General features: G+C 37.1%; 1 protein-coding gene across 4 annotated transcripts in view; it reads right to left on the bottom strand.

The window, feature by feature from the left end:
• Positions 1 to 11909, bottom strand: part of USP53 (ubiquitin specific peptidase 53) — a 72224-nt gene that overhangs the window by 45439 nt on the left and 14876 nt on the right. For 3 of the 4 annotated variants that reach the window (XM_024119375.3, XM_024119372.3, XM_055086202.1), the window contains exon 2: positions 4351 to 5034. In XM_024119375.3, the coding sequence (XP_023975143.1) occupies positions 4351 to 4494 (144 nt within the window). In that variant the 5' untranslated portion in view covers positions 4495 to 5034. Of the gene's footprint in view, positions 1 to 2543; positions 2600 to 4350; positions 5035 to 11909 lie in introns of those variants that run through there. The other variant, XM_028492238.2, reaches the window with a different exon arrangement.

The raw sequence follows: 11909 nt of genomic DNA, 5'->3' as shown, positions 1-11909 counted from the left end.
TATGCTAACACATATATATGGAATCTAAGAAAAAAAATGTTATGAAGAGATTAGTGGTAGGACGGGAATAAAACACAGACCTACTAGAGCATGGACTTGAGGACATGGGGAGGGGGAAGGGTAAGCTGTGACGAAGTGAGAGAGTGGCAGGGACATATATGCACTACCAAATGTAAATTAGATAGCTAGTGGGAAGCTGCCGCATAGCACAGGGAGATCACCTCTGTGCTCTGTGACCATGAGAGGGGTGGGATAGGGAGGGTGGGAGGGAGGGAGACGCAAGAGGGAAGAGATATGGGAACATATGTATATGTATAACTGATTCACTATGTTGTAAAGGAGAAACTAACACACTATTGTAAAACAGTTATACTCCAATAAAGATGTTAAAAAAAAACAACTGCATATTAGCATTTATATTCTGAATTTTTAAAAATGAAGTCAGGCTTTTTCTGACAGAAGTCTATTTGAATAGCTGTTTTGTCAGTGAGGACTGGCTTTCTATATTAGTTTATACAGTAGACATTTTAACATCAGGGGCCAGCAGATTCCCTGGGTTGAAGGGATGGAGCTGGGACTTCAGGGAAGCCAAAGCAGCTAGAGTTGGCGGGATAGAGTGCCGCAGTGGGGAGAGCTGCACACAGTTAACACCAGAGCTCGCGAGGGGGCCTCTCAAGTATTCAGGTGAGCACTGTGAGGAAACTACCTGAGGCCAGGAAAGAAAAATCCCAAAAGATTAGACGCAATGCCCAAAGCACATATCAGTTCAGGGCAGTGCCTGTTCCCAACAGCCAAAATGGAAAACATCATAATTCACAGAGCATCAGTTAAAGAAAGAAGGGTCCCTCCCCACTAGCAGAGAAATTAACCCCAGAATAAACACAGTTCTGGTACTGCCTACAAAGCTTAAACGTAAAATGATCAAACTGTTTCTAAATAAACTAATCCTATCCCAGAACAATGTTCAAGAATATTTTTAGGAATATAAAAATACCCATCACCCAACAAAGTAAAACTTAAAATGTCGTCTGACATCCAACCAAAAATTACCAGGCATGGGCTTCCCTGGTGGCGCCATGGTTAAGAATCTGTCTGCCAACACAGGGGACATGGGCTTGAGCCCTGGTCCAGGAAGATCCCACATGCCACGGAGCAACTAAGCCCGTGCACCACAACTACTGAGCCTGCACTCTAGAACCCATAAGGCACAACTACTGACGCCCGCATGCCACAACTACTGAAGCCCGCGTGCCTAGAGCCCAGCTCCACAACGAGAAGCCACCACAATGAGAAGCCTGTGCATCGCAATGAAGAGTACCCCCCGCTCACCTCAACTAAAGAAAGCCCACACGCAGCGACTAAGACCCAATGCAGCCAAAAATAAATTAATAAATTAATTTTAAAAAATTACCAGGCATTACAAGAAACCAGAAAATATATTCCAAACCTAGAAAGAACAGAAGTTGCACAGACAGAATTAGTAGACAAGTACATTAAAACAATTATTATACCTGTATTCATATATTCAAGAGGACAGAGAAAAGATTGGACATGTTAAGTATAGACACAAGTGATTTTTCAAAGACCCAGAGCAAACTTCTAAAGGTGAAAATTACAATGTCTGAGATTTAAAAATACACTGGTGACATTACTAGCAGATTAAATAAACATTGCAAAAGAAAAAATTAATGAACTTGAAGACACAGCAATAGAAACCTATAAAATGAAAGAGAGAAAAACAAAAGAATGAGAAAGAAAATGAAGAGCACATCAGTGAACTGTGGGACTTAAAGCAACCAAATGCATATATATCAATAACTGGAATCCCCCAAAGGAGGGGAGGGATAGAAAAATTTGAAGAAATAATGGTCAAAGAGTTTCCACATTTTTAAAAAATTTATTTTTATTTATTTTATTTTTGGCTGTGTTGGGTCTTCATTGCTGCGCGCAGGCTTTCCCCAGTTGCGGCGAGTGGGGGCCACTCTTTGCTGCGGTGCGCGGGCTTCTCATTGCAGTGGCTTCTCTTGTTGCAGAGCATGGGCTCCAGGTGCGCGGGCTTCAGTACTTGTGGCACACAGGCTCCATAGCTGTGGCTCATGGGCTCTAGAGCACAGGCTCAGTAGTTGTGCCTCATGGGCCTAGTTGCTCTGCGGCATGTGGGATCTTCCCGGACCAGGGCTCAAACCCGTGTCCCCTGCATTAGCAGGCGGATTCTTAACCACTGCGTCACCAGGGAAGCCCATCCACATTTGATTAAAATTATAAAGCCATGGTTCTAAGATGCTCAATGAACCCAAACACAAGAAGCATGCAGCAAACTTTATCAAGGAACATCATAACCAAATTGCTTTAAAACCAGTTAAAAAAAAGAAAATCTTAAAAGCAGTCAGACAAAAAGGGGCACATTACAAACACAAGAACAAAGATAAGAATGACAATAGTTTTCCAGGAGAAGTAATGCAAGCCAGAAGACAGATAAGCAAAATCTTTAAAATACTAAAAGAAAAACTGTCAACTTAAACTTCGTTAATGAATGAAAATACCTTTCTATAACAAAAGTCATCCTTCAAGCAGAAGAAATGATACCAGATGGAAAGCTGGATCCACACAAAGGAGTGATGAGCACCATACCTGGTAGCTATGTAGATAAGTAGAAATAACCTTCAGGGCAAAGGTCAGTGGACTGTTCTTTTTTTTTTTTTTTTTTTAAATATATCAACATAGGGCTTCCCTGGTAGCGCAGTGGTTGAGAGTCCGCCTGCCGATGCAGGGGACACGGGTTCGTGCCCCGGTCCGGGAAGATCCCACATGCCACAGAGCGGCTGGGCCCGTGAGCCATGGCCACTGAGCCTGCGCGTCTGGAGCCTGTGCTCCACAACGGGAGAGGCCACAACAGTGAGAGGCCTGTGTACCGCAAAAAAAAAAAAAAAAAAAAAAAATATATATATATATATATATATCAACATAGGAATACTTCTCCATTTTCTTTACCACGTAAGTGTCCTTGCTCAGAGTTTTCTTTTGTTATAATAAGCTTTTCATCTCCCTAAACTACACACAGTATTTTGGGAGCCAAAAAAAGGGACAGACGCAGAAGGGAATACATAAATGTAAAAAAAGAACTGGAAAAGGGGTAACAGGAAAAGATTTGAAATGACAGAAGCTCTTTCTCAGAGCCTGATTCAATAAAAGCATAAAATTCCATGTCTTTTGGAGTCTGGTATTTCTCTATATCAGGTGTCATTCAATAAATATTTTCCTGCCCTTCTCACAGCACTTAATGCCAAAGGGATCGTTCAGCCAGGGCAGAACAGTGACTGTCATTTAAAGGTCCCAACATAAATTAGAATTAATGCTTTTCTAATACCAATCGCTTCTGTTTCCCTGAGTGAGTTATAAAACTTTCAAGTTTGACATATGTCCCGGACAGCGGACAATTAAGAACACAAGTCTGACTCAGATGTCTGAGCACTTGACACATTCTAGATGTGCTCATTTATCAAATGAGTTAATTAAGCAATATTTCTCTTTCTACTCTCAGTTTTCAGGAGGAAAAAAAAAAGCAATAGAAAGAAAACGTGAAAAGCTATTTATTTTCAATAAAATCTTTTAAGCTATATTCTAGCATCAATAGAGTAACATTCCAATATTCTAAATCTTCCTCATCCTTAGTACTATACAATCAATGGTCAGAAGGATATAGGTCCCTACAAAATCTGAAAACGTTGAATAAAAACTATCATACATAAGAAAAGATATTTATGTAAGGCAGAAAGTTGGATTAATACATATTTGCTAATTAAAAGAATTTCAACAAGGACTGAAGCAAAATGAATTCACCGTTAATTTAACTACAACAGTGGTGTCCAAATTATGATTCTACAGAGGGGATTTAAGGCCACAGTGGCGGGGGTGAAAGGAAGTTGAGTACTGAGATTAAAAGCTCTGCATTCTCATTTCAATCCATGCAGCTTGTTTCTTTTTATGCTGTCTATGGGGATCCTACTGGATTTCTTAAACAAAAAAAAAGGGGGGAGAGAGGAGTTGACTAGCTAATTCAAAAAAATAATTTTATGTATTTTAGAAACATTCTTAATTTACTAAGTAAACATTTTAAGCCACAAGATATTTTTATATCCTAGCAATGTATCATTCTGTTGAAAAAAACATTTCCATTTATTATAAAAACCAAAATGCCCAGTCAAAATATTTTGCTACTACTAAAAGTGATATTAAAAAGTCATTCTAGTCAATAATAACTTTATTCTTAATTTACAAGTTAAAGAAGGATTAAGCAAAGAATTTCCCGAAAGGCACTTTTTAAAATTTAACAAGAAATTATGGTCTCACCTGTACAGCACTATTAAGAAAGCAGCTGTTTTGTCCTGGTTCATTCAACAAGCCTTTGGTAGGGGCTAGGGATAGCATACTCCCAGGTTGATAAGCTTTTCCAAGATTGCCACCAGGTTTCCGTAAGAATTTTACCCATGCCATTTTCAAGCAACTTTGTTTGCATTAAAGCTAAGAATTATATACTTATGTGATACTTCTGATAAAATGGATGGTTTCTTGAATGGTCCACTTAAATTCACTGCAGTCTATTACCATAACATAAGTTTCCAAGTCCATATCTTTCCTGATGCTGTAGTTTTGAGGACTTTGTCAAGTAAAAAAAGGATACATAAGCACTGAAGTTCTGAAGACTAAAAAAGAAAGCTATTTTAAACAAGGCCTTAAAGATTTAAAAATCTTTGTGTTAAATTTTGTAAGAGTACAGTTTAAGGTGAAAAAGATTTTTGAAAAACTGCTAAAGTAACATCGATGAACAAATCATATTCTTTAAAGCACAAGTCATTTGTCTTGATGGTTTTAAAAACAGATGATACAAAAAGATGTAGAGTTAGCATTTGGTATGATTCATTTGGTCATTTGTTTTCCTTGCGTTTCTTTAATAAGAAAGAAGTCTTTCTCTTTCCCAGGTGAAGTTATTAAAGGTGACTCCATATTTCATATCAATGTGACCTCAAAGCAAACCTATAAGAAAAAAAGGAAATGTTTAAATAAAAGTAAAGACTAATAAAGAAAATTCCTACTTTACTATATGAACACAAATATTGAATACATAATTAAAATATATGTAATCATAAAATAATTAGAACTAATAATGTTCTCCTTAAAATACGAAAATGAAAACACAGTTCATCATTTAAATTTTCAAAACATATCAAAGTGACAAGATTTCAATGGTCATATGATGGTTTCATATTCTAAAGAAAACTAGAATCAACTTAGATCTCAGGTAGTGTTTTGAATAATACTAACTTTGCTGCCAATACCATATTGCTGTTTACTAAACAGAGACTCTACAGAGACTCTATATTGTTATCTATGTTACAGAGAATCATATCATTTCTGCAAGAAAGTCAATAGATTTTATGTAAATTGACATGCATCAAAACTCAGAAGAAACATTAAATTGATAAACAAATCTTAGTGAATTAGAGTAAATTTCCACACTATTCATGAACACATACTCCTGGCTAAAAGAACTTCAAAATGTTCAACTTCTAAATTAAAAACAATCAAGTATTACTACCAAAGTTTGGTTTAATCAATTGAATTTCCTTCCTGCATTCATTCTTTCAACAAATGTTTATTGAGCCATGTACTATGCCAGGCACTAGAACTGGCATTTTAATGAGGAAAGACAGACCATAATTCAGTGAATAATAAATTGTAGAGTGTACTACAAGAGTTATGCTCTGAGTGCTAATGGAAAAACAATTCAAGCAAAGGGGATGAGAAGTGTACATAATGGGAGATGGTTTGCACTTTTAAATAGGATAGTCTCGGAAACTGTAATTGAGAACGTTACCTTTGTACAAAGATTTGAAGGAGGTGAAGATGCCACTCTGGAGAAGGCATTTCTAGCAGAGTGAACAGCATGCCTGGCATACTGCAAGGTAGTAAGAAGCCCAGTGTGACAGAATAAATATGAACAAAGAGAAGAATCGATGAAAAGCGTGGATGGGAAAGAGAGAGAGATCATGAAGGGCCTCAAAAGCCCTGTGTAAGGACTCTGGCTTTAAATTTAAACTCTAGATGAAAGCCATTGAGTTTCACTTCATAGCACAAAAACATGAGAGGACAGAACATTATAGGTCAGTTCAATTCCATTGATCAAATACCCACTAAGATAGCAAAGCACTGAGGAAATACCCACTAAGATAGCAAAGCACTGAGGAATAAAGAAGAAAAGCATTAGTCTTTACAGAATTCAAGTCAGGAGACTTTTGTTTGCAGCCCCACATATTAGCTCATCACTTATTAGCTGTTTGGTCTTAGATAAGTTCTTGTCATCTCTGATTCATAGCTTCATCTGTAAAATGGGACAAGAATAACAGCCCTGTTTAACATAGGTTAAATGTTTCAAGAATTATAAAACACTACATTATGTGAGTTTTTCTCTTTTTGTTTTAACTCTGTGGATTGTAACTTCCTCTACAGTGATCTAAATGATCCTAAAAACTTTCATACAAGTTTTTAATAAATGTAGTTATGATTTTACAACATTAAGAAAGCTCTGTATCGGTAGTTAACTTGTGTTTTTAATGGAAGAATCCTTTGAAATGATATTCTTTCAACAATCATTTAACTAGGCACCAGGTCTTACCCTGAACTGTGATAAGATACATGAAACAATCCCTACCGTAATGAGTTGTTTTGTGATGGGCACAGACACAAATAGATAATTTTAAAATATTGTAGTTTCTGTTCCTGTGCAAGATGTCAAACTATATGTCCTCCCGGTTCCCTTCCTCCAACCCAACTCTGGAGATTATACAAAAGCAACAGATAGTATAAGGAGAAACAGGGAAAAACATTAAGTAACTGGCTTCCAGAATGTGAGGGAAACAGCAGTCAAGAGATAGAGAGGGCCAAGTGTTACAGACTGGGAAAGTCTTTTTAGTTGTGACCTTTTCCATTCTTCATATTGCTCTGGGCAGAGAATTCCCACCCCACACAATGCAATGAAACAGGAAAGCTCTGTTACCACCCCAGGGCCATCTGGAGGGTAAAGGAAATTATAACATCAGGTAAGCATGGGAGGGAGACGCAAGAGGGAGGAGATATGGGGATATATGTATATGTATAGCTGATTCACTTTGTTATACAGCAGAAACAAACACACCATTGTAAAGCAATTATACTCCAATAAAAATGTTAAAAAAAAATCAGGTAAGCATCAGAGAACAGCTGGTTTGGGAAGTGGTAACAAGTACAGACACCTGCAAGGCCCCTGCGTGTTCTATCCTCACCCTACTCCGCAAATAGGACAGAGGATGGTAGAACCTGGAGAAGATCACGCCTCTAACCAAGTAAACAGGAAGTTCTTTTTGGAATCAACTTAAGCCATATCACCCCCAAATCAAGCCCTTAGGTCCCCACCTCTGCTCTCTGTAATCATCCAAAGAAACACAAATCAGAGCCTAATGCTTTCTTTCTTCTCATCATGTAAATAGGAAAAAGATAACCAGACACTTGCAGAGTATGAGCATTATGAGAGAAAGGCAACAAACTGAACAATCTACACCACAGGAAACAGAATGAACAGACCAAAGGGAACACAAATTTAAAATAAACTTAATACATATCCACCAATTGAATGAGTACATTTTTGAAACTGCTGAAAGAAAAAACTCAAAGGATGAGTTAACTGGCAAAATGAATAGAAGGAAACATCACACTAATGAGCAGTAAGTTCAGGTCTAGAAATTCTCCTAAAAGTATTAAAAAAACAGAGTGGAAAATATAAACATTTTCAAAAAGCTAAGACACACAGATGAAATCTAAAAGTGTCAAAAACTATCTAAAAGGATCCCCAGAAAGAAAGGGGAGAAAGTAAACAGAGTAGACACTTTTAGAAAGATTAAGATTTTTCCAGAATTAAAGGCTGAAAAACCCAGAAAGCAAAACAATAGATAACACAAAAATCCTAACATGATGTGAGAAAGGAAGGAAGTAGGATGAAAATTGTGAAACCTTGAGAAAGAGAGAGAGAGAGAGAAAGAGAATGATTTTTCAAGCCCATTAATAGGCAAACAACAGAAATAAAAAATAAATCTAAAACTAAACTTTTGAAAAGCTAGGGCTTCCCGGTGGCACAGTGGTTGAGAGTCCGCCTGCTGATGCAGGGGATATGGGTTCCTGCCCCGGTCCGGGAGGATCCCACATGCCGCAGAGCGGCTGGGCCCGTGAGCCATGGCCGCTGAGCCTGCGCGTCTGGAGCCTGTGCTCTGCTCCGCAGCAGGAAAGGCCACAACAGTGAGAGGCCTGAGTACCGCAAAAAAAAAAAAAAAAAAAAAAGAAAAGCTAATAAACAAAATCTTCACGAGCATGATTAAAGAAAAAAGAAAAGAGAAATATAACATCAATAGGATTGATAAAGGAGAAATGACCACATATAGATGAGCAACCAAAAGAAATATAAAAGAATACCACTTAAATCTTATGACAATAACTCTGAATATCTAAAGGAGCAGGTAATTTCATAGCAATTCAAATTACCAAAATTAACTCAAGTGAAGTAGAAAAATTTTTTAAAGACTACAAGAAAATGGAAAGGAGACAAAAGTTCTTCCATTGAAAATGGCATCTGGATCAGATGGAGTCAAAGTTAAATTTTACCTAAACTTTAAAGAACTGTTAATTCTAATGTTAAAATACTGCAGGCCACATGAAAATAAAATACAAAGAACCCCAAATCATGTCATGAAGCTAACATAACCTTAATATCAAACCATGATAAACCTCAGACCAATGTGACATGTGATTAAAGATGTAAAATTTATAAATAAAACACTAACAAATGTAATCTATCACTGTGTCAAAAGAATAATGTACCATTGAAAAAAATAATAAGGTTTATTCTAGGAATTTAAATGTGAGTCTATATTTATTCTTTCAAAATATTTGGGAAGCTGTGCAGAAAAGAACTAACACAGCAATATTTATAACAGCTGGAAGGTGGAAAAACAACCCAAATGTTCAACTAAAGAATAAAATACGGGGTGTGTGTGTGTGTGTGTGTGTGTGTATACACACACACAATGGAATATTATTCAGCCATAAAAAGAATGGAAGTACTTAAACATGCTACAACATAAACACTGAAAACATTTTGATAATTGAAAAGTCAGTCACAAAAGACCACATACTATAAAATTCCATTCATATAAAACGTCCAAAAGAGAGAAATCTAGAGACAGACAATAAATAAGTGGTTGCTTAGACTGGAGAAGTGGGGGCTATGGAGAACGAGCGGGGACGGGCATGGAAAGTGATAGCTAAAGGGTACTCAGATTCTTTTTTTTTCTTCCAGTTTTATTGAAATACAACTGTCACATGTGTAAGTTTAACATGTACAGCATAAAGATTTGACTTACATACATTATGAAATGATTATCACAATAAGTTTAGTGAACATCCATCATCAAATATAGATACACAATTAAAGAAGTAGGAAAAATTATTTTCCTTGTGATGAGAACTCTTAGGATTTACTCTAACAACTTTCACATATAACAAACAGCAGCGTTAATTCTATTTATCGTGTTGTGCACTGCATCGCTAGTTCTTAGTTATCTTATAACTAGGAGTTTGTACCTTTTGTCAACCTTCATCCAGTTTCCCCACTCCCCCAACCCCCTACCTCTGGTAACCACAAATCTTCTCTTTGTCTATTGAGTTTATATTTGTTCATTTTTGAAGTATAACTGACCTAGAACATTACGTTAGTTCCTGTTACACAACAAAGTTATTTGGTATTTCTACACATTTTTTTAAAAGTTACAATATGTCACCTTACAAAGCTATTACATAGCTATTGACTATATTTCTGACACTGTACATTTCATAGCCATGACTCATTTATTTTGCAAGTGGAAGTTGGTACCTCTTAAGCTCCCTCACTTACTTCTTTCCTTCCTCCAACCCTCTGCCCTCTGGCAACTACCTTGTTTGTTCTCTATATCCATAACTCTGTTTCTGTTTTGCTATGTATGTTCATTTGTTTTGTTTTTCAGAGTCCACATATAAGTGAAATCATACAGTATTTGTTTTTCTATGTCTGATTTATTTCACTTAGCATAATGCTCTCTAGGTCCATCCAAGTTGTCACAAATGGCAAGATCTCATTTTTTATGGCTGAATAATATTCCATTGTATGTATATAAATATATGTAACACCTCTTCTTTATCCATTCATCTACAATGGGCACTTGGGCTGCTTCCGTATCTTGGCTATTGTAAAGAATGCTGCAATAAACATAGTGGTGCATACATCTTTTCAAAATACTGTTTTAGTTTTCTTCGGGAGTGGAATTGCTGGATCATATGGCAGTTCTTTTTTTCTTTTTCTTTTTCTTTTTGGCAGCTCTATTTTTAATTTCTTGAGGAATCTCCATATTACTTTCCACAGTGGCTGACCAATTTACATCCTTACCAACAGTGCATGAGGGTTCCCTTCTCTCCACATTCTCACCAACACTTGTTATCTGTTGTCGTTTTTTTTTTTTTTTGTGGTATGCGGGCCTCCCTCTGCTGCGGCCTCTCCCGTTGCGGAGCACAGGCTCCGGACGCGCAGGCTCAGCGGCCATGGCTCACGGGCCCAGCCGCTCCGCGGCATGTGGGATCCTCCCAGACCGGGGCGCGAACCCGGTTCCCCTGCATCGGCAGGCGGACGCGCAACCACTGCGCCACCAGGGAAGCCCTGTTGTCTTTTTTAATGACAGCTATTCTGACAGGTGTGAGGTGATATCTCATTGTGCTTCTGATTTGCATTTCTCTGATGATTAGTGATGTTAAGCATCTTTTCATGTGCCTGTTGGCCATCTGCCTGTCTTCTCTGAAAAAATGTCTATCCAGATCCTCTGCTCATTTTTTAATCATGTTGTTTTTCAGAAATTGTGTTGTATGAGTTCTTTGTATACTTTGGATATTAACCCTTTATCAGATATATCATTTGCAAATATCTTTTCCCATTCAGGAGGTAGCCTTTTCCTTTTGTTGAAGTTTCCTTCACTGTGCAAAAGCTTTTTAGTTTGATGTAATCCCATTTGTTTATTTTTACTTTTGTTTGCCTTACCTGTGGAGACATATCCCCCAAAATATTATTAAGACTGATGTCAAAGAGAGTATTCCCTATGTATTCCTCCAGAATTTATGGTTTCAGGTCTTATATTTAAATCTTTAATCCACTTTGAATTTATACTCGTGCATGGTGTGACAGATTAATCCAGTTTGATTCTTTTGCATGTAGCTGTCTAGTTTTCCCAGGACCATTTATTGAAGATGTTGCCTTTTCCTCTGTATATTCTTGCTTCCTTTGTGGTAGATCAATTGCCCATATGAGTGTGGGTTCACTTATGCGCTATTTTGTTCCATTGATCTATGTGTCTGTTTTTCCGCCAGTATCATACTGTTTTGATGACTGTAGCTGTGCAGTATAGTTTGAGGTAAGGGAACATGATAGGTTGAGTTTTGTTCTTCTTTCTCAAGAATGTTTCAGCTATTCAAGGTCTTTGTGCTTCTATACAAATTTTAGAACTATTTGTTCTAGTTCTGTGAAAAATACCATTGGCATTTTGATAAGGATTGCACTGAATATATAGACTGCCTTGGGTAGTAGGATCATTTTAATAATATTAATTATTCCAATCCATGAACACAGTGTATCTTTCCGTTTGTATTGTCTTCAATTTATTTCATCAGTGACTTATAATTTTCCAAGCACAGGCCTTTTACCTCCATAGTTAGATCTATTCCTAGGTATTTTATTCTTTTGGATGCAACTGTAAATGGGACTGTTTTCTTAATTTCTCTTTCTGATAGTTCATTGTTAGTGTATA

The sequence above is a fragment of the Physeter macrocephalus genome, chromosome 7 (assembly GCF_002837175.3).
Source record: "Physeter macrocephalus isolate SW-GA chromosome 7, ASM283717v5, whole genome shotgun sequence".
Classification (NCBI taxonomy): domain Eukaryota; kingdom Metazoa; phylum Chordata; class Mammalia; order Artiodactyla; family Physeteridae; genus Physeter; species Physeter macrocephalus.
This window is presented reverse-complemented; position numbering and strand designations above follow the sequence as displayed.